The sequence below is a fragment of the Nyctereutes procyonoides genome, unplaced genomic scaffold (assembly GCF_905146905.1).
Source record: "Nyctereutes procyonoides isolate TBG_1078 unplaced genomic scaffold, NYPRO_anot_genome, whole genome shotgun sequence".
Taxonomy (NCBI): Eukaryota; Metazoa; Chordata; class Mammalia; order Carnivora; family Canidae; genus Nyctereutes; species Nyctereutes procyonoides.
Window position 1 is genome coordinate 39,804,296 of NW_026575047.1, and position 22,722 is coordinate 39,827,017.

The 22,722-nt window shown below is 47.7% G+C and overlaps 1 protein-coding gene across 2 annotated transcripts in view; it reads right to left on the reverse strand.

The window, feature by feature from the left end:
- Positions 1–2,956: 2,956 nt before the first annotated feature.
- The window catches only part of ABHD2 (abhydrolase domain containing 2, acylglycerol lipase), a 103,866-nt gene continuing 84,100 nt past the window's right edge, over positions 2,957–22,722 (reverse strand). For both annotated transcript variants that reach the window (XM_055326284.1, XM_055326283.1), the window contains exons 7-11: positions 18,816–18,908; positions 15,853–15,963; positions 13,357–13,426; positions 11,580–11,664; positions 2,957–8,901 (exon numbers count right to left, since the gene is read on the reverse strand). In XM_055326284.1, coding sequence (XP_055182259.1) covers positions 8,705–8,901; positions 11,580–11,664; positions 13,357–13,426; positions 15,853–15,963; positions 18,816–18,908 — 556 coding nt within the window. In that variant the 3' untranslated portion in view covers positions 2,957–8,704. The remainder of the gene's footprint in view (positions 8,902–11,579; positions 11,665–13,356; positions 13,427–15,852; positions 15,964–18,815; positions 18,909–22,722) is intronic.

Below are 22,722 nucleotides of genomic sequence, written 5' to 3' on the forward strand. Positions count from 1 at the left end.
ACTTCGAGGGCTGGGCCCCATCCTCAGAGACCCTGATGTACTTGGTCTGTGTGGCCTGGGCATCAACATCTCTCTAAGCTTCCCAGGTGGCTCAAATATGCACTGCTGCAAGTCCTGTGTGTTGACATAGGGAGGAAGTGAGGATGTGGAGGAAGCCACTCAGGCACGTTTTAATATCTAAGGATTTAAAAAGCAAACTTTGCACTTGGCTCTTTCCCTGAGCAGAGAGGACAGAGAAGCAGGGCTGCAAAAGTCGCAGCTGGGACTGCAGCAGCTGATGTTGGCTATCTGTCCCAGAATGAGAACAATTTCCTCCTTGGGAGCTGTGCCCAGAAGTTGCCCTGGCTTCAGGCAGGAAATGTGTAGGCGGGTATACTTGAGTCCTGAAGGTGACCATATTAAGGAAGGAAAAGACTGGGATCGGGGCTTGATGATGCACACACGTGGCTGGCCAGCACTGCCAAGCCCGGGAGTGTTTTTGAAAACCATATCCAAGCCCACTCAGCTCTCCTGTGGGCCCAGCAGTTAAGACATCCCAGTTGGAGCCACACATTCTTTTCTTCTGGTTTCTACACTGTCCCAGGAGGTGATTTATGAGTGGGAACCAAGCAGATGAAGCCAAAACCACTGCCCAAAATAACACTAGCATGTTGAAAAATATTCTTGTATTTGAGTCTCTCAATATCCAGAGATAGGCATTCTTCTTATAATTATTCCCTTCTTACAGGTGAAAAACAACCCCCCCCAACCCCAAATCCTGAGGTTAAATCTAGCTCAGGGTCAGAGAGCTGGGAAATGGCTAGGATAGGACCTTAACCAACAACTTTGGCTCTAAACCCATCTGGCCCCATCACTACTCATGCTTTGCATCAGATGTTTATTTCTGGAGATGGGGGAGGTGTGGGAAGGAAGGGGAAGAGGAACAATGAAATCAGAACTTCATTTATTCCAGATCCGTTTCACCAACCATCATCAGATAAAGGAGGAGGTAACCTTAAGAGGAAGCCATACAGTCTTTGCTAGAGATGCTGGGCATTTATAAATGGGATAGAGGGCATGGATAAAAAGGAAGTTTCTGGGTGCGAGTAGCCACAAGGAGAGGGGGGTTTAACTTATTCCTTTTGAGGAGAGATTCAGGAGTTCAAGGCCAAACTGCCTGTAATGCAGTTTGGTCCCTACCATGGGAAGGTACTCCCCCATAGTGCCAGAGCAGAGGGGCCTGTTGATGAAAAGTATAATAACAAATAGCACCATTGGGATGGTGAGTGATTCTATTTTTTTTAATTTTATTTATTTATTTATTTATTTATTTATTTATTTATTTATTATTTTAATTTTTATTTATTTATGATAGTCACACACACACACACAGAGACAGAGGCAGAGATATAGGCAGAGGGAGAAGCAGGCTCCATGCACCGGGAGCCCAAAGTGGGATTTGATCCCGGGTCTCCAGGATCACGCCCTGGGCCAAAGGCAGGAGCCAAACTGCTGCACCACCCAGGGATCCCTGGTGAGTGATTCTAAATGTTACGGAGCACAGATGTACAGGGTTGCCTCAGGAGATGCTCAGCTTTGTGCTGACCACCTTGGCAAGCTGCTGTCGTCAACCAACCCAACACCCTGGACCTGAAATCTCTTCCATCTGGCACTTTTCATAGGTAGTCTTCTTTACAGGTTGGTTTTCTTGGATCAAAAGAATCTGGCTATTTGGTGGGGGAAAGGAATTGGGGAAGCTTGCTTACCAGAGAGGGATGCACTGTGAAATTTGATTTTGGGCATTCTTAGGTCACGTTAATGCATATCCTCCAAAACCAACACTGCCTACTCCACCTAACTTGACAGAGGTTTTACACAGCCCAGGAGGGAAGAAAACTGAGTGCAGGGGTGGGAGAGCATGGGCAGTACACCTCTCCTGGTGGGGCCAGTCCCGAAGACCCTTAGCTTGGATTCGGATAGATACAAAGGAGAAGAAACCACCACCACCAATCAACCAACCCAAGATACTCCTTTCTTAAAAGATTTATTTATTTGAGGGGTGCCTGGGTGGCTCAGTCGGTTAAGTGTCTGCCTTCAGCTTGGGTGATCCCAGGGTTCTGGGATCACGTCAGGTTGTCTGCTCAGTGGGGAGACTGTTTCTCCCTTACCCTTTGCCTCTCCCCCTGCTTGTGCTCTCTCATGGTCTCTTCTCTTTCAAATAAATATATAGGATCTTAAAAAAAGAAAAAAGATGTATTTATTTGAGTGAGTGAGTGAGTGAGAGAGAACATGGAGGGGGGAGAGGGAGAAGCAGACTCCCTGCTGAGCAAAGAGCAGGATGCAGGACACAATCCCAGAACTCTGGGATCACGATCTGAGCCAAAGTCTTCACTGACTGAACCACCCAGGTACCCCCAATCCAATATAATCTTGATTTGGGTCATGTTCACTCAGTCTTTTCAAAGAACATCCTTAGGAAAGCATCCAAATCACGCATGGCAACTACCATTACATCTGGCCTTACATTTCATCTGTAAGGCTTGCTTTGGAGAGCAAGTAACTCCAGTGCTGGTATCTCATGCCCAGGCTTTCTTGCCTGGAGACGTTGTGTCTGTGAAGAAACCTGTGGCCTGGTCATTTCTTTGGCTGGGACAAAATCACTTGTGATAAGAACTTGGTGTTTTGCCTTCTTCCTTTTTTTTTTTTTTCTTAAAGATTTTAGTTATTTATTCATGAGAGACAGAGAGAGACAGAGAGACAGAGACACAGAGACACAGGCAGAGGGAGAAGCAGGCTCCATGCAGGGAGCCCGATGTGGGACTCATTCCCGGGTCTTCAGGATCAGGCCCTGGACCGAAGGCAGGTGCTAAACTGCTGAGCCACCCTGGCTGCCCTGCCTTCTTCCTTTGAGCTCATATTTGGTGCAGGCATAGGAAGACAGAAACTCCCACTGTACAAAGGACACGTGGCCACACCACATTTTTAGCCTTTTATTTTTTTTTTTAAGTAAAGAAATTCCATGAATCAAAGATAATAAAATTACAGTTTTTGTTTGTAATGATCTTCATTTACCACCACACAGAATCAAAATAGAGCCAAAAGTAGTATGAGAATGTAACATGATCAAGGACACTGTTGTTTTGTATAATTTCTTAATAAAGGTAAATATCCTCATATTTAGAAAAAATTGCATTGCTAGTTGCAAATCTTAAATGCCTCTGTGCTGGAGGATCCTGTATTTCCCCCCCCCCCCCCAAAATCCGGCAGCACGGAGGCTTTCAGAACACAAACTCAAAAACACATGATTTTCAGGGCAGCGTTGTATGTTTCAGAAAAATCAAAACAAAATCAAACAAAACAAACAAAAATTAGGAATGTGAAAGTGATGGTTCTTAAAAATCAATCTGGAAGCAGATCTGCCAACAGAAGAACGTGGTTGAGCGAGTCCAACCAGGAAAAGGAGAAATGGAACCGGCTCCCCATGCCGCCCCCCAGCCCTGGTGTTGCTAAGGCAGCTGCAGTGGCAGAAGTCAAAAGCTCAGGTACAGTGAAGGTCTTCCTGAGGCAGTGGGAGAGACCCAGATCATCTGGAACTGGTGTGGAGAGGCGACAGGATTCTACATGGACTTGTGCTTTAGGAAAACTGAAGATACCAAGAAAAAAAGCCAGACAAGACCTAAGTCCTACACTTAGATAGGCCGGGTCCCCGGGAACAGTCTGTGAGAGAAGTGGCTGGCGCTGGACCCAGGGGGTCAGCAGTTATTCTTTATTCTCAGTGACTGGGGACTCCCCAACATGGGTGGTCAGGAGGGGGCATGCCCATTGAGATGAAGGCTATTTCTGCAGGTGCTAGAGGTGAACCGTCCCCAATTTATGGCGATAGATTTCTTGGCTAGTGGGGACTGGAATGGGGAGAAGGTAGGTCCTAGATTTTATTACCAATCAACCAGAGTTAAGGGAGAAGACTTAACCCACCAGTTAGAAATGGACTCCAGCTTGTTCATTAGAGATACACGAACGCTCTCCCCACATACATGCCAGGAAAGACAGTTCAGAGTGGCAGGGGGAGGCTGAGTCTTCCAGAAGGAGCAGCTGTCTACTGTCTGGGAGGCTGAGAATGGCTGGTGTGCTGGACTTTGCAGCCTGCTTCCAAGGGCCATCTGGGGATGACTCCCAGGGTGCAGTACCCAGAGGCAGCAGCAGTGAGGCAGGGAGAGGGAGCAGCTTTTGTTCTGGATAGCCTTCCAGTTCTCACTGCCAGCAGGGGCCAGTTCCCCTTCCCTCAGCTTCAAGTACAATTTGGCAAAACCAATCCCAGTTTATGAAGAAGGGGGTCCCGTCCTTCTGCTTAGATAACAGAGGGAGGAAAAAAAAATCCTTCTCTTCGACTGCTAGGCCTCTAAATGCCACAGACACACCACATTTTGTGGCTTTTTGAAGCATCCAAATAATTCGAAGTGGCTTTGAACAACAGAGGAAGGCTGAGAAGGGAGAGAGAGGCATCAGGGGATGAGACATTTGGCCAGTTCTAAGTCGAGGGGGAGGGTGCCTAATAGAATGAGGCACACACAGGCCACAAGAAGAGATTCTCTGGCTTTGCTGTGGCTTTGCTTTAAACTTCCACAGCTTTTGAAGTCTGGTGCCACAATATTGTTGGAATACCAAAGTATATGCTATAAGTGAGGCTTTCTGGGCACAGTGAACAATTCCAGATGATGCTGCATGTGGTGCTGCAGTGAGATATGCTCTTTAAGAACTCTCCTGTCCTGCCTGGAGGACAAAGCCCTGAGTTCTTTTGACTCCATGTGACGTTTCAGGGATCCTGACTTGAGCTCTAAGAATCGACGCCACAGGAAAAGAAAAGCCTCTCACATCTCAGACATCTGCTTGCCTGGCAAACATAAACAAGAACACAAGCCTTGTTTCCCTGGAGCTGGCCAAAGTGATCTCAAAGTCACACAGTTACAAAGAAAGCTCTCATTCAGATGCCAGGCATATAAGCTCAGCGATCCAGAAAGCTCAGCTTTAATGAAGACTTGTAGTTTCAGAATGAAAGGCTGGGCGGTAAGGATTTCTGCCCTGGGAAATATGACTATGAATCTCAATGCTCTGCCTGAGTCACACAAAAAGTTGGGACATTCGCCTTGTTCCCAATGTTCAGCACCTGTCCCAGTCATAAGACCACCCTCGGGACAGTGAGGATATTGAGAGGACAATGGAAATTCTAAAGAGAAGTCGGTCAGAGATACAGGGCTTTGGGCAATATCGTGGATCTTCACTGGCAGACTTAGTGCCGAAGCTCCCTCGTCTCCAAGTCCCCCCAAGATGAGGCTGGAGCCTTGACACAGCCACTGCCACTCGCAAGGGCTGTGGAAGGCAGTGGGGAGTGCTCGGGCAAATGATGTGTAAATAGATTAGTGGTCTTCGAGGTGGCCTAAGGTGAGGGCACTGGGGCTCAGAGAAGTGGGTTGCCTGCAATCCAACCTGAATTGGAGACAATTGGGATGAGAACCCAGGTCTCTTGAACCCTGGTTCCATAACATTAGCTCAAGAAAGGAACGCTCCTCTTTCAGGTCTATTTCCCCTATATGGTATGTCACAGGGTCCCCTGCAAGGGTATAAAGCTGCAGAGGGGTTCAAAGAATCTAGCGACAACAAACAACATTCTGCTTTCCTTGTGTTCTGGAATCACTGGTGCAAACTCGCAGCAGGGAAAAGAGGGGCTTTTCCTGAAGTCTGCTAAACTTCCTTCTAACAAAATGTACCAAGGAAACTTGACATCATTTTCTAGGTGATCTTAAGTTGACTGGAATCCATTACTCATTAGCTGTCTTCAAATTGTTTAAGAGGCAGGGAGCATTGCCAGAAGAAATATGGGTGCTTTTCCTCCTTGGTTTTTAATGTGTTATCCCTGCGATAGGATTGTCTAGGTCTATGCAACTTGTATCTGTAATTCTGATTTTAGGATGTTCAAATGCTCTTTGAAAATTCGGCCCTGTGTTAGGTCAGACAGGACCTTCATAGCAAGAAGAGCACTCCCGTTGTCATCAGAACTGAATGACTTCAGGAAGAAAAGCAAAGAAAGCTGGAGGAAGGAAAACGCTGACCTACATATAAAATGTTGCTCCCGTTTATTAGGCAGGTTTGCATCTCTGTAAATTCAATGCCTCTGTGCTCTCATTCAGGGACAAACAAGAATTTTCCTGTAAGACTGCTGCGGTCACATTCTCATTTCCATGCCGGAGAGCCTGAAGCCTGAACAAAGGTCTTCAGTTGAATTCATGTGAGCCAAAATGGAATGTGAGTGCCATTCAGAGTCCACACACTAGAAAAATTTCAGCTGGGAAGTGGCCCCTACAGGCCTGTGGGGTAAATCCCGGTCGGTCGTGTGGCGACAAAGGCCAGGCCCCACGCCCTGCCTCACCACCACCAGCACCACCACCACCAGCACTTCTGGTCCCTTGCCAGGTCCCTTGCCAGCCCCCTGGTGTGGGACAACAGGACTGTCTTTCCTCTTGCTGAATGGAGCTGGCACCTGGCCACTACTTTGCCAGAACAGGTCAAGAGATGTGACCTAAGGCAAAGGAAAAGGCACCTCTTGCTTCCTGGAATGGTGATTTGGCCCCACTCAGTTATCGCTTCGTTTACCTACTTTCACACAAAGGGTCTTGAGAAACAAAGGCCGTAGTAGGAAGCAGGACTATGAATCTTCTAGGTTACAGCTGTGTTACTGGGTGGAGGGAAAAGCAACAGAGGAGAGGGACCAGCTTCCAAATTGAGGGAGTAGATGATAAAGTGCCAATGTGTGCTAAAAGAACATGGGAAAGGAAATGTACTAGAAAAATACCAGTTGGGGGCGGGGGGGGGGTCACAATAATGAATTTGGTGTGTGTGAGGAATTACAACAAAGCAATGTGGAGACCACAGAAATCTCAATCTTTTGAGACAGTGGCTGTTCTTGATGATATTAGGATGATTTGGTGATTGTCAGAAAACTTCAGGTTACAGACGTTATCGTCAGAGTCACGTGGACTGACACCCAAACAATATCCACCTGCGGCTATGAGGAGTATATCCAGGCTCCCTTTACCCCTAAAACATCCACACACACCCACTATTTATAATCCTGTCCTGGAGCAAAGGAGATGAAGCAAGGACATTAAAAAAAAAAAAAAAAAGTGTATCCAGGCAATTTTACTTAGAGTTCAGTTTAGTTCCGGATAGCAACTGCTTTTCAAAGTGCAGGGTTTTTTTAGATATTCAAGTACCACAGGACTGGGAAAAAGGAGTACTTGAAACCTTGAATGACATTTTCATTTGAAAAGACACACTTTGGAAAGATCCATCCACCAGCCTATAAATATGGGCTATTAAATTAAAAATCTGGTTTCAAAATAACACCCTTTTCTGTTGGAAAGATCTTTCTCCAAACTAGGATCCAGCTTTTGAATGGTTTGGGCACCAAAAGCCAGAGCTAGAAAGACTTGGGTTAAAAAAGTAAAATTACCATTAAATGTTTAAAATAAACACCTCTTTATATGAAAATGAGGGACAGAAAAAAAAAAAGAAGGCAAACAATGACATCCACAGGTGTAGACAAGGAGAATCACTTCCCTGGAGGGATGTTCTCTCAAACCTCAGCAAGCTGAGTTTGTCATGGATCTTTAGAACTGGCAGTGGTCTCGGCAATCCACCTGGTCCAAGTCCCCTGTTTTACAGGTGAAGAGACTATAAAGTTCAGAGGGACCTTTCCAGGGTCATACAGCCAGGGAAAAGCAGAGTCTGGTGTAGCCCAAACTCTTCACTGCCCACCAGGCCCTCTCCTGAGACATCACACTGTGACCACGCAGGGGCAGTTGGACGTGATAGGCGCCACTGCTTTTGGAGGCCCCTGGGAACTAAGAGCCACATCTACCTATAAATTTCCATAAAATTAGCTACCAAGATGTTTCTAATTTAAAGGCCCTGCAAAAAAAAAGTGTTTCCCAAATTTGCCTGGTGATGAGGATCACCGGGGGCACTTGTCAAAAATTAAAATCTCCAGACCCCTTCCCAGACCCACTGAATCAGCCTCTTCCAGGGAAGGGACCTGGGAGGCTGAATTTTTAACCAGTGCCCCAGATAACCCTCATCATTGGCAAAGGTGTGGGGAGACTGTCTTAGAAGATTGTAAGGGAGAAACCTGGCTCATGACTCAAGAAACTTGGCCCTGTAAGGAGCTACACTGCAGCGTGGGAGGCCCAGGTGATTAGGCTCCCAGGCTGACCAGCCTCTTCAGTGTTGGCTTATGTTGACAAGGGCTTTCCAGGGCCTACGTAAGGACACACACGACCACCACAAAATAGCACACAGCCTTCACTGCTCTTGGGGGCCAGCCTTTTGATTGGCAAAGCAAAACTGCTGTTCAGACACATTTTTAATAGGGAAACTAGATGTAATTGGCTGAAAAGCAATCAAATGCTGAAAGTGGACAGGAGGGTGAGGATCCTGTCGCTTGTCACCGTGGATAACAATGCAATGGCAAAAACCAGTAACTAAGCACAAAAATAGCCTGGAGCTCCCAGGGACAGCAGCCTACTCCAGCATGGGTATGCCTGGTGGGTGGTCCCCGTGGACGGTGTGAGGTCAGATCCAGGTCACTGAGGGAGACAGGGGACCTGAAACAGCCGGTGAGGGACACGGATTCCAGGGGAGGCCGCTGGACCGCGCCGGAGTCTGGGAGGCCTCACTCTGGGTCGGCCTCCACCTGCTCTGTGTCAGAGCACTGTGACTTGTTGCGCTCCCACTGGCAAATGGCGTTGGCGTACTCCACCACCAGCTTATCCATCCACGTCAGGGGCTCGGGGAACAGCACGGAACCCTCAAAGAAGCCCAGGTGGCCCCCGTGCAGAGGCAGCACAAACATGACGTTCTCCCGTTTCTCTGCAGGGAAAAGGCAGCTCAGTGAATCACTGTCTGGTCAGATCCATGGCAGGCAGTGCCAAAGCGAGCTGGCCAGGGTGGCCCAGGCTTTCCCCACAGGTAAAGGTCACCAAGAGAGCATTTGACTTCTACGCATTCTTCCTCCTTCACCAGAGCAGGAGGGAGATTAGGTGGGCTGGGCAAGGCTGTGGGATCTAGCAGGTATTGGAACAGCAGCTTGGCTTGGGGGCGGAATGAGCACCAGCTAAAGAAATACTTTGAAATCTAAGTGGTTCTCAAATTTGGATGTGTGTGTGTGTGTGTGTGTGTGTGTTGTGTGTGTGTGTGTGTGTGTGTGTGTGTGTGTGTGTGTGAGAGAGAGAGAGAGAGAGAGAGAGAGAACGAACCCAGGCACTGGTATTGCTAAAGCTTACCACATCATTTGATTATATAGCCAGATGTTTCCCAAATTTCACCATGCCTCTAAATCATTGTGATATCAGCTTCAAAAGCAGATCCTGCTCTAACAGGCCCAGATGAGGAGCTGAGATTTTGCATTCCTAACAAGCTCCCAGGTGATGCCAATGCTAAGGGTGGGGACCAGGCTTTGAGTAGGGATTCCTCACATTTATGCTATTATTTACTAGGGAACAAGTTCAATTCAGTGGAATCAATGTTTTTTTCATTACACTTATTTATTTTTTTTAAAGATTTATTTATCCGTGAGAGACATACACCGTGAGAGAGGCAGAGACACAGGCAGAGGGAGAGTCAGGCTCCCTGCAGGGAGCCCCATATGGGACTTGATCCGGGATCCCAGGATCACACCCTGAGCCGAAGGCAGATGCCCAACCACTGAGCCACCCACGCGTCCCTAGACATTTATATATATATATTTTTAACTTATTTATGATAGCTACAGAGAGAGAGAGAGAGAGGCAGAGACACAGGCAGAGGGAGAAGCAGGCTCCATGCACCGGGAGCCCGACGTGGGATTCGATCCTGGGTCTCCAGGATCGCGCCCTGGGCCAAAGGCAGGCGCCAAACCGCTGCACCACCCAGGGATCCCGACATTTATCTTTTAAGACTAAACCAGAACTTGGGTGCCTGGGTGGCTCAGTGGTTGAGCATCTGCCTTTTGCTCAGGTCAGGATCCTAGGGTCCTGAGATAATGTCCCACATTGGGCTCCTTGCAGGGAGTCTGCTTCTCCCTCTGCCTATGTCTCTGTGTCTCTCATAAATAAATAAAATCTTAAAAGTTAAAAAAAAAAAGACTAAACCAGAACTTAAAGCCACAGGTTGTGTTGAAGACGCTCAGTGACATATACAAAATGGCCATCCTGAGCACCACTGGCCTGAAGCCTGGCTTCATGAGTCCACGGGTGGGTCAGCCCTGCATGCCCTAGGAGAAGGCATTGCTGGAGATGTGGCCAAGGGGCAGCCATGTGCAGCCAGGGACTGCAGGACATGTCTGTCTTCCCAGGGGACACACCGAGAGGGGCCTGGCTGCTCCGGGCCTCGGAGGGATGGTTCTGGCTCTGTGGGGCTCTTTTCTGTCTGACCCCTTTTATTATTCCTTTTCAGTTATTTCATAAATTCTGTGTGACAGCATGAGAGCTCTAGGTGTTGCCTTGGACACCAGAAGGAAGCAGCACTGTTGCTCTTACTGCTGCATGTGGCTGAGCGAGTTGCTTTTGTGCAGGGAGCCTATGGCTCGATAGCAGTTGGTGAGAGCCAGCGTTTATCACCCAACACACCTGCATCACATGCAACTTCCACTCTGGGCAGGGCCCTGGCTGGGTCTCTGCCTGCCAGATTATTTACTTGTCTAGCTTGGGGTTGGAGAGAATCAGACGTGCCCCCTGCTCTGGTTAATGCAGGATATTTACAAAAGAAATGTAACCACACAGGGCTACAGAGGGCGGGCAAATGGGCCCCAGGGATTGGAACTGCGTGCAAAGTGGCCTTGGAATTCCCATGTGTCTCCCCCCCTGGTGTGCAGCAAGACCCAGCCGGCCTGATGCACAGCCATGCTCCCATGAGCTACAAAGTACTTTGCTTTCTCAGTTGCTTATATTTTTATCGTCAAAGCAGATGGAGAAGCTGTCAGAAGAGGTAGGAGAACTGGCTTTTTTGTTTTGCTTTTAATATCAGTTTTTTAAAAAAAAATAATTGACAGAGATAAAGAGAGAGCACAGCAGGGGGAGCAGGAGAGGGAGAAGCAGGCTCCCTGCTGAGTAGGGAGCCTCATGTGGGCCTCCATCCCAGGACCCTGGGATAATGATCTGAGCCAAAGGCAAACACCCACCCAACTGAGCCACCCAGGCACCCCTCATGTCAGGTTTTAAGTTGAAATCTATCTTTAAGTTAAACTCTCAGACTTAATGGAACCATAACCTTGAAATGATAATTTCACAGACCACGAGGGGACTCCCCCAAACCCCTCTTGGCTGTGGATATAAATGACACTCGTCCCTGGCCCCAGGACAGGACACTCGTCCCTGGCCCCAGGACAGGCTCTGCCCAGACCCCATCACAGCCCCAGGACTATCAGGCCAGGCTGAACAAGAACTCTGCCAGGGGATGTCCTTCCCCATAGAGGCTGGCCTTCAAGAGATGACAGCAGGGTGAAGGTGACACAATTTACCAAGGCAATGTGCTGAATGGCTGGGGGAGCAGCAGCAGAAAGGAGTACTTACCTGAAAGAGATTTGGGAATGGTTAAGAGGCTCTCGTGCACCAATGGATCATCAGCTGCGTTAACCAGCATGAGAGGCACATAAATCTGCAACCAGAAAATAAGGCAGAAATAAATGATTGATTCCCTTTTTTAGTCCTCCCTGATTCAAGGTTCAAATTCACTACCGGACACGTCACTGATAAAAAGGGAAGGAGGTCAAGACTCAGTGTGTGGCATGGGTAGATTAAAGGCACCTTGTCTTCCTGGGCAGCAGCCTGAATTATAACTGCTCTCATGGCAGCCCTGGCAGGTGTGCTGGGATTCTAGGTGACCCACATGCTCTGAGTGAGTGAGGGTGCGGCTTGGTGGGGCTCACTGGCAAATGTCTCTGATGATCTTCACAGTATCTCAAGTTAGCCCACCTTCCAGAATGATGACCTTACAGAGTTACATACACCATTTCTATTGTGGGTGGGAGAAATGGGAGGGTGCTCCCTTCCAGACAGAGGAGACTTTCTTTCTTTCTTTTTTTTAAATTTTATTTTATTTTATTTATTTATGATAGTCACACACACACACACAGAGAGAGAGAGGCAGAGACACAGGCAGAGGGAGAAGCAGGCTCCATGCACCGGGAGCCTGACATGGGATTTGATCCCGGGTCTCCAGGATCGCACCCTGGGCCAAAGGCAGGCGCTAAACCGCTGCACCACCCAGGGATCCCCAGAGGAGACTTTCTAGAAGAATCTGAAGGCAAGAAACAGGAGTAGGTTGGTGGATATTGGGAAGCATTCAACAGCCATTTTTGTAAAATAGGCCTCTTCATTTTAGTGGAGACGGGCTGATGGGAGGCGGGCACTGAAATACTACTGAACAGCCATGCCCAGACAGCACAGCCTACTGCTTGTACTAACCTGGAGGTCTCTAACACTGGCTCTAGGCAGCTCAGCATCTTCATTGTGGCTTAAATGAAGATGCCCAAAGCCTGGGGGATGGTGCTAAGTGAGGAGGGGTGGCCAATATGACAGGGGGCAGAACTGCAATTCACAATCACCTGCTTCAGCTGCAGAGTGGTGGACCAAACCACCAGGTGGACATTGATGGGGATTAACGCGAAGTCCTGTGTTTGAGTAAAAGGAGCAATTGTACAAAGGCAGAATGAGAAGAGACTGGTTTGGTGGGAATACAGGTGAAAAACAGGGGGCTTACGGTCAGCCACAAACTTCACTGAGTCCACGTAAAGTTTACTGCACCTGCTAAGAACTGTGTTCATATAAACCCATCTACCTTGTCACCAGACTTGTTTCCTCACCATTTTGATACAGAAATATATCTATTTTCCTCTGCGCTCACCAGATCATGGCAGGAACTTTGAGTTTAGCCCTAGTCACCACACTAAGAAAATGCACAGTGGCCAAAGACAGGTCTACGATTGTAAGAAACCTACACAGATGTATGAGGAGTTGAGGCAGGAAGCCGGCAAGATTATATTGCCAAAGGAAGACTAAGAAAAACATGGTGTGCAATAACTTTAAGGGCTTTTCCCCAGATACGGGAGCAGACTGGTCCCGCTCTGCCCTGAAGGCCCACTCTGGGATTAATATCTGGAGGTCACAGGGGGATAGGGTTTGGTGCAAAAACAAAACCCAAGTCAACAGCCACAGATGTCCAAGCCCAATTCCAGCTGAGCCTCCACCAGGGAAGTTGAGGAATATGCTTGGTGCACCATGCATGAAGCCAGAGGACGGGCCACTGATTCTGAGAGGCTGCTACCTCTGAGTTCACGCTGCCACTCACCCTGTGCAGGTACCGCATGCAGCTTTCCTCCTCGTAATATTCCTTCAGGGAGTTGTAGCCATGGAACTTCCTGGGACACAGACACACAGAAGAGGGGGACAAAGCAATGCTTGTCATAAGATGGGATGCTGAGTGGACTTTATTACCCCGCTCCAAGCCCACGCCAATGTGTCACATCAGTAGATTCTACAGAGGCGCCAGAGTTAGGGCTTGAGAGCTCTGGCTCTGGCACCTAGCTTCAAACAGTGACTTTGCCACCTCCAGGCTCTGTGATCGTAGGCAAACTCTTCAACCTCTCTGAGCTTCTCCCTCTGTAAAATGGAGCTAGAGATGGTACTTTTGCTAATAGTACTGAGATTCATGGCATTTAAGTGCCTGGCTTAGGGTAATTACTCAGTTAAGTGCTAGCTACAGTACTTATTAGCAGATGTGACACCTGCGAGTCAGTAGAAAACCAGATGTCACTGCAGATGCCAGGAAACTGACATTCAAAGGCAGTTACGAGAACTTTTCTCCTCAATAGAATTCTTCCTGGCTGAGTCACCCAGACGACTATGAACTACTGGAATGAAACCTGTCTCAGGTAATGGATACGAGACAGAGATTCAGAGTTACCAATTCTGTCTACCCATGGAACAGTAGTCAGAGATAAATTGACATTTAACAAAACCTTCCGTGTTCCAGCACGAAGTGCAGCACGTCTGCTCTGCCCTGTGCTCTATTGAGCCTGGAGCTCTGACACCAGCAGGCCGACTCAACCCCAGGCCAGAGGATCTCTGGAAACTCTCTGGAAACCTCTTTCTGACACACACTAGTGCCTCTGGTTTTTCAGTGGTGGTTTTGTTCTATTCTGACTGGGGTCTTGAAGATACCATGCCTCCCCTGGCACTGTGGATCTCTCCCACTGCCAGGCTCTGTAGATGTCTCTGCCTGGGAAGGACCCAGAGAGCTCAGGCTGCACTGTGAAGGTTCACATGACAGGGAGTGGCCAATAGCATTGATCACCTCTGTGACATCAGTCCTTTTGTGGTTTAGGGGGCTGGGGAAGCACTCCCATCCTCCAGTATTAACTGGTGACGAGTTAATGAGGAGGCTGCCCAACTGGCCATTTTCATGGAAACTGCTATGATCCAACACTATTCAAAAGGAAGAGCTTTAGGAAGAGTTGAAGAACTTCTCTTTGGGGCTTACACAAAGTCCAAAGATGGTTCCTTTCTCGTTAGATACCACGATAAAGTCACACGATACAGTGAGGGTGGGTGTCCATTCTCACCTTTTTTTTAAAAAAAAATTATTTATTTATTCATGAGAGACACACAGAGAGAGGCAGAGACATAGGCAGAGGGAGAAGCAGGCTCCCAGGACTCGAACCCGTTCTGGGGATCATGCCCTGAGCCGAAGGGAGATACTCAATAGCTGAGCCACCCGGGCCTCCCTCCATTCTCATCTTCTTAATGTACCAGTGATTTTCTGGTTTCTGTTCTCTTTGCCTAACCGTTAACAGGCATATTTCAAGGCTACTTGGTGTAAGAAAGCTACTAAAATCCCATAAGGAAGGTAAATACCCTCAGGTCAATATCTGCCTATCTATTGGATAAACACTAGCTTGCTTTAGATCATGCCTGAATGGTCACTAAGTAAAAAGGATGAGGTTTTTAAAGAGAATGGTGAGGTCAGATATCAACATTATCTTTTCTAGCTAAGGCTAAGCTCAAGCAGATACTATGTGTACCAGGAAAGAGGACGGTGTCAGGGTCTCAGCCTCAGATGCCTGAAGGGGGCAGGCAAGTGAAAGATAAAGGAACAAAGTGGGTGGGGTTTGTATATGACACTCAGAGAGGCTTCTCGCCCCAAAGAAAGGCTCTGCTTTCTTGCAACACACAGACCTCTTGGTCTATTTTTTGTTTTTTGCTTTTGATAGAGACATAGGCAGGTACAAGAAATATTTCCTTTTCCTGCCAATGCAAATTATCTGGCCCCTGATCCCTGCCCCTGTGTCAGAGCACAGCAGGTAGGGTAAGGACTGAACAAAGAGGGTGTACGCACCCCCCATTTCCCCAGTTCAAGCCCAGTTATGCCACATAAGAGCGTGGAATGAGTAGTGAGATCCTCTTCTTGTTTTCTAAGAGCAACTAGAAATTTGGATTTTTCTGTGCAGTCTTCAGTTTAAAACCCTAGACATTCAAAGAATAAAAAAAGCCCTGTGGCACCTGGGTGGCACAATTGGTTAACTGACTGAATCTTGGTTTTAGCTCATGGTTTGTGTGATTGAGCCCCATGTCTGGCTCTGTGCTCAGCTTAGAGAGGAGTCTGCTTGAGTTTCTCTCTCCTTCTGTTTCTGTTCCTCTCCCCTGTACTCACTCTCTCAATAAATAAGTCTTTAAAAACAACAACAAAAAACCCCTTAACAATAAGGTGGGCGAAGAAAGCCCTCGTGCTGGGCAGTGCTGGCTTGCTACCTCCCACCTGGCACCCCATCCCCAAGCATGGGCACACCTCATCACGTTGTCATCGATCTGCATCAGGGACGTGGCTGTGTAGAGACGGCTCAAGTCTGTGTCCTCCAGGCTCTGGGGTTTCTTAACATGGTCTCCAAAAAGAGCTTGCCTAGAATGTGACAGAACAGTAAACAATAAAAAGCAGATGATAAACCAAATCCGCATGTTGTACACTTGAAACATCCTACAATTTTGTCAATTATACCTCAATAAAACTGAAAAACATTTTAAGGAACAGATGATAAACCACCACAGCAGAGCCCGCTTCCCCACACAGATGCAAGCCAGGAGGCAAGTCTTTGAGAAGGCATGTGGAGGCAAGTTAAAAGTAGATGCCTTCGGCCTTCAGAATGTCCCAGAGGATGAGCTTGCAATGTTGACTTTTCAATAACTGAATAAAGATGACTGCCAAGATCTTATTTTCCTTTTCCGGGACAGCTAGACACACTAAAGATTGGGTTTGAGCCTAGGAGAATACAGTTGACCCTTGAAAAATGTGGGGGTAGGGACGCCAACTTACAGTAAAAAAACCCACATAGAACTTCTGATTCTCCCACAACCTAACTAATATCCCACTGTTGACCAGAAGCCTTGCCAACAGTATTGTCGATTAACATGTATTTTGTGTGTTACATGTATTACATACTGTATTCCTACAATAAAATAGTCTACAGAAAAGGACACATTATTGAGAATGTCATAAGGAAGAGAAAATACATTTACAGCACTGGCCTGAGAAAAATCCATGTATAGGTGGCCCACGAAGTTCAAATCCAAATTTTTCAAGGGTCGACTTTATTACAAATTCTTTGTTGCAGGGGAGGTCTTAGGATGGGCTCTGTGGTGAGTGGTAAGTGGTGAGCCAAACTGTGGGGGGCCTGTCTTTACACTGGTGACACTGCCCCTTTCTCTTTGGAAGTTGATTCTGTCATTTAATGAGGGAGACAGTGGTAAACTAGCATTGGGGCAAGTCAACGGCTCTCCAATGTGTCAGCTAAAAAAGCTTACATATACCCCGAAGAGTCATTATTTCTATTAAGAAAAAGATTTATCTTAAGAGGATGATAATAAAGGTAGAGAGCAAAATGTACACATTTCGACTTTCATGTCCTGTGAGGTCTCTAGCACACAGCTGAAGGAGGAGTTTGTGGTCTGGCCCTATGGTGAGAAAGGTCATCATGGAAACTCGACGTTCTGGAATCTCCTCACAACCTCTCTCAAAGAGGAACACATTTCTTTAGCATTTTTTCCCCCAAAAGACTGTTAGGAAGATTATATATTTTGAGTTTAGAATCCACAATTTGAAATGGTCCTAAAATTTCTAAATGTTTGGCTTTCTGTAGTAGATTTTTAAAATGTAAATACACCTAGAGCATATTCAGAGGGCTCAATTTGTTAAGAATTACATGACCTTTTGGACTAATTAGTGGCAAGATTGGACCCTGTAGTAAAACAAACGTTCCCTGGGAGGAGTCCATCCATTCCAGAGGTGGAGAGGCAGAGGACCTGCACTTGGTGTCAGAGGCTTGGCTTCACCCCTTCTGGAACTTCAGCAAACCCCCAGCCCCATAGGAACCTCAGCGAAGCCATGGCTGACTCAGGGTCCAGACGCCATGAGCTGAGTGAAAACAGTTTACATCCAGTCAGCCCAGGGGACCTAAGTCTCCTGTCCTTCATCTGCCTGTCACCAGGGCCCAGAAGCTTGGTGGTCTGAAGGGCCCACAAGCACCAGCCTTGCCCAGACTCCATGCAAATCCCACCGACAGGAAGCCCAATCTGGTGTGCTCAGCTGGGATGGGCAGTACCATATTTTCTTTTAACCATTGAAATAAAGAGAATAAGAAATGGATCATTCAGTCAGATTGTCTTTTCCATGATGACAACAACCCCTCCACCTAAAATTGGGTGCCCCTGAGTGCCCATAACATGCCAGGCTCTTGGGGATATCAAAACGAGCCCAGGGATACCTGGGTGGCTCAGTGGTTGAGCATCTGCCTTGGCTCAGGTCATGATCCCGGGGTCCTAGGATGGAGTCCTGCACTGGGCTCCCCATGGGGAGGCTGTTTCTCCCTCTGCCTATATCTGTGCCTCTTTCTGTCTCTCATGAATAAATCAATAACACCTTTAAAAACAACAACAACAAAATGAACCCAAGCCCTCCTGCACTTTACAGTTTAGTTCAAGACACAGAATTCACCCCGGGGAAGCAACAGAAGAACAAGATGGGGGTGAAAGAGTTGGCTTCATGGAGGAGAACTGAGATGGACCTAAAGAACAGGCAGACATGATGGGAAGGGCCTTCTCAGGAAGGCCCTAGTGGTGTGGGAGTGGGAGAGGCTAGAGGGTGCATGAGCCTCCATGTGGCCCAGTCCAGCTAGAGGGAAGGCAGGTGTGTGGGAAGAGGGAGGGATGGCATCCATTATAACAACTGTAACAATAAAATCATTGCTAATTATTTATTGACTTCTGCACGCCACTGGTCTAAGCAGTGGTCACGGGCTACCCTACTGAAGTATTCTGAGCAGGAGTGAGGCAAGATGAGCATGGGGAATGTGCAGAGGTGTGACTGGGGCGGTGTGGACACTACGTGGTGCCCAGTGGTGGGACTCTTGTCGTGCAGCTGCTGGTCAGAACCCCACAAGCCAGCAGAGTGATTCCTGATTCTTAAGCCAAGAGCAGCCCAAGAAGGAAGGTTCCTACACTATGACAAGCCACCCTGAGGATTGCTCTAATGTGGGAAAGAATCATGGAGATGGGTTTCTTATCTTGGATATAGTGGGAATCACGGGGGCAAGAAAAGGATTTGGTGAATATGGCAGCTTGGGATAAGTTTGTTTCCAAGCAAGTCACAGAGCAGCCAGCAGAGAATCTGCAACACCCCTCCCTGCCTTTATTTTATTTTTTTTGGAGAAACAAGAGTTCTGGCTTTTAGTGACTCCAAAGTAAGTGAAGGTGTCATACCTGTGCGAGAGGATGATCTTCTTCATGTTGTCTGCCATGAGGAAGTTGTAGAAGCGCCGGCACTGATCCCACTGCATGAAGGTCTCCTGGGCCCTGAAAAAACGGTAGGCCAGAGTGAGAGGCTGTGCCCTGGAGGGATGCACGGGCTCCCGACCCTGGAACACGGGTCTCTGCACATGGCCTCAAACTCTCGCTTAGAGAGATCTTGTGGAGACACCAAACAGCCTTGCTGAACATGCAGTCCCAGCGAGAAAGCTCTGTAGTGGCACAGGCTTTGTGGGGGACAGTCCCAACACCCTCCTCAAGCATGGCAGACTCTCTTAGTCACAGAGCTCACCAGTACTGGCATTTGAACACCTCTATTTGGCTTCCTACCTTGCAGGAAGACTTTCTTGGTTTAATTACAGGTGTATGTAAGGGGAGGGTGGGTATGGAGAGGCACAGTGCAGGGCAGAGCCTAAAAGAATCTCTTTTGTTGTTGTTTGAGAACCAAAGGGAAATCATACCATTTGAGCTCTCTTGATTAGGCTTAGAACGTTCAAGGGGCAAGGAAACGGAAGGAGAGGTAGAGCGGCAATCCACTCCTTCTGGACATGGCTGTGGGGGCTGGTTCTGAGGAGCTAGTGTGTGTAGTTAGCATGACCAGGCCTACCTGACATGAGGGTCACCGCCTGATCCCCCGGCAGTGGCACTAGGCAGATAATATTATCCCTCCCTAGATCAGGAGACCACAATGGACTCAGAGAGGTCAAGGGACTGGCTCTGGGTGACACTAGGACAGTAAGGGGTGGCCTTCTCTATGCGCCAGCATGGTGGATTTCCTCCCTCCAGCTGGTTAGCCCTTCCTGCTCTGTGCCCTCTTCCCTGTGTGTAAACCCAAACACAGCTGCCACAGAGTCCATGCTAACCCCCACCTCGCAGACGTCTGAGTCTCAAGGCGTGCTTCTACCCTGGAAGTCAATCTGGGTGTCACCATTCTCACACAGAATCCCTTGGTGCCAGATGGCTAAAGAGGGGACTGGGGAATTTTTTTTTTTTCCTAAAAATCCAGGGGTTTATGAGGCAATTTCCACAAGGCTGCCACACTTCAGTTTTGGAACGGCAAACATTTTCCATAATATTGTGGTTAAAAAAATAAGAGGTAGTGAGAGGTTAAAAGTGAAAGGGTTTGTGGCTTTAATGGTCTGTGAGGTGCTCCTGAAAGCCAGGGCTGAGGCTCAAAGGGGAAAACCAACAATGCCTTCAAAGGTCAAAAGACCATTCTGTAAATGTATGAGGGGCTTCCCAAATGTTGCAGAAATAGAAAGGATGGGTCAGATCACTGTGCGCAGGACCCCAAGTAAGGCAGGGATCTGGACACTTGCATCTTGGTCTGAGTGAGGAGGGAGGAGGGAGTCACCCAATCCATGAGCCAAAACCTGCTTCCTCTGCCAGCACCCCTCCCCTCGACCTTGGACCCAGCTGCCCCTTTCTCAGGCAGCCAACTGTCCCAGCTTTCTCTGGCTCTTGGACATTTCTGCCTTTGCTGACTTCCTAACTGCTTCGGTTAGTATGTCCTGCATATTAGAGGGGATGCAGAGGGAAGGAAGTGGGGGGTGCCGGCCAGACACATAAGACATGAAAGCTGCTCCAGCCCTGCAGAGGATCTTGAGCTAAAAGACAAGAGCCACTCACTGAAAGGCTCCGGGGACCCCCAGGGGCCCAGGGTCAAGGAGGACTGGGATGAGGATGCTGCAACCACCATCTCCCCCAATCTTGCTGGCTGACACAGATTCCTAGCATCTCTGCTTTACCACTCAGCATCCATGGGGGGCTTTCATAACCTTTGGGTATAAATTATGGAACTGAAACAATTTTAGTATATGTGCTGCCGAAGCGAGCACAGGAACTGAAACAATTTTATATTGGCCTAATAAAACCTAATCAAGAGCAATGTATTATAAATACATTCATTCCAAATATTTTTTTAAAGGACTAATTTCTTCAATACCACCACCAACAACAACAACATATGGAAAGAAATCAGGGCGGGGAATGTAGAGACTCAAACTTACAAGACAGATCAACAAAAGCAATGCGTGGGCATTATGTGGATCCTGATTCAAATAAGCCAACTGTTAAAACACTTCTGTGAGACAATCAAGGAAATCTGACCCCTGAGTAGAAATGGGCTGTTAGAGAATCATTCATTTCTTGGTATGATAATGGTATTGTGGTTATATTTTTAAAAAGTCCTTAGAGTTTTTTAGTGTAAACTAATGACATATTTTCAGATGAAATGATATGATGCCTGGGATCTGATTTAAAATAATCCAATTTCGGGGCAGCCCAGATGGCTCAGCAGTTTAGCGCCGCGTTCCACCGGGGGCATGATCCTGGAGACCCAGGATCGAATTCCACGGCAGGTTCCCTGCATAGAGCCTACTTCTCCCTCTGCCTGTGTCTCTGCCTCTCACTCTCTGTGTCTCTCATGAATAAATAAATAAACTTTAAAAAAAATAAAATAAAATAAAATAATCCAATTTCTAGGGGAGTGGGGTGTGCCTGAGGTGTAGAGGGAGCAGAACAGCTATGAACTAAGCATTGCTGAAGTGGGTGATGGGCACCCAGGAATTCAATATCCTACTCTTTTTTATATGTGCCTAAAATTTTCCATAATAATGAAGGAGGAGGAGGAATAAAGAGAAAAAAATAGAAAATCATTTTGAATTATGAGCTACTGAAAATGATTTGTCCCACTGAGGACAGTCAAAGAGTTACAGAGAAGAGTCAGAGTTAGTTTTAACTGCTTAAACCCATGAGACTCCACAACCATTTCCAGGGACAGTAAAGAAGCTGGCAGGTTATATGGAACCATGACCCATAAAGCCCCACCAAACCTCACTCATGCAGTTCCCACCGAGGCCAAACTCCCATTGTCTTGTTTATGCAGCTAGAGGAGGCAGGAGACAGGACCAGGTTGGTGTGGCAGATGAGCCTGGGGCCTTTGGGTAGGCGGTGATATGAAGGTCTTACAAGATGTCCAGGTCACCCAGGAGGTAAGACACAGACCTGAATACAGCCCATCTGACCCCACTGCAGACTCTAAAGGCCACTTCACCTCGCCAAGCCTCAGCTTTCTCATCTGACAATCAGGGGGTTGAACAAGAGAATCCATTTCACACCCAGATTGTTCTATGGCTGGGGTTTCTAGATGGCTTTAGCACAGGCTGTGCAGAGCCCACCCTGGGGGACCTCAGTGGTGTTTCTGCTGCTTCTCTTAAAGGTGGATGTGGGGAAGTGGAGAGCTGGCCGGCTGGTGGTGTTAGGAAGGAGTCTGGATTCTCGCCTCAGCTGAGGAGACCTGGGGTACAGGCTCCTGGGAGAGATGCCTCATGTGTCTCCTAAGGATGGGGCAAATGTCTGCCTGGAAACCAGAGGAGTCGGCAGGAGGTTTAAAGGGAACGGTGGTGATGTGGGGGGAAAGAACACTCAGCTGAAACCCTGATGACATGGTGGACTGCCAGCAAATGGGAAAGGCAAGGGGAGGAGAAACCATCATGGTTCCTGATGGTGGCAGGCCACTGGGCAGAGCATGCACACGGTGAATGTCACTCAAGAGAGGATACAAGATCTCACAGCCATCAGCAGGACATGCAAAGATGGGAGCAGGACTGGAAGAAACTGGTCTTCCTGTGGAGGACCCCGGGTGGCTACTCAAAATGAGGGAAACTTCTAGAAAGAAAAGCAGAGAAGTCCTCTCTGGCAAGAAAACACACTCCTGTGTTGAGCTCAAAGTCTGAGGTAAAAAAAAAAAACATGCAGAGAACATTTGGATGAGACCTGGCTGATTCAATGGAAGAAATGAATTTTAAGTTGCTTGAGGCATGCCACAAAATGGGCACCAAAGTCAGGGGACTCTGGCTCT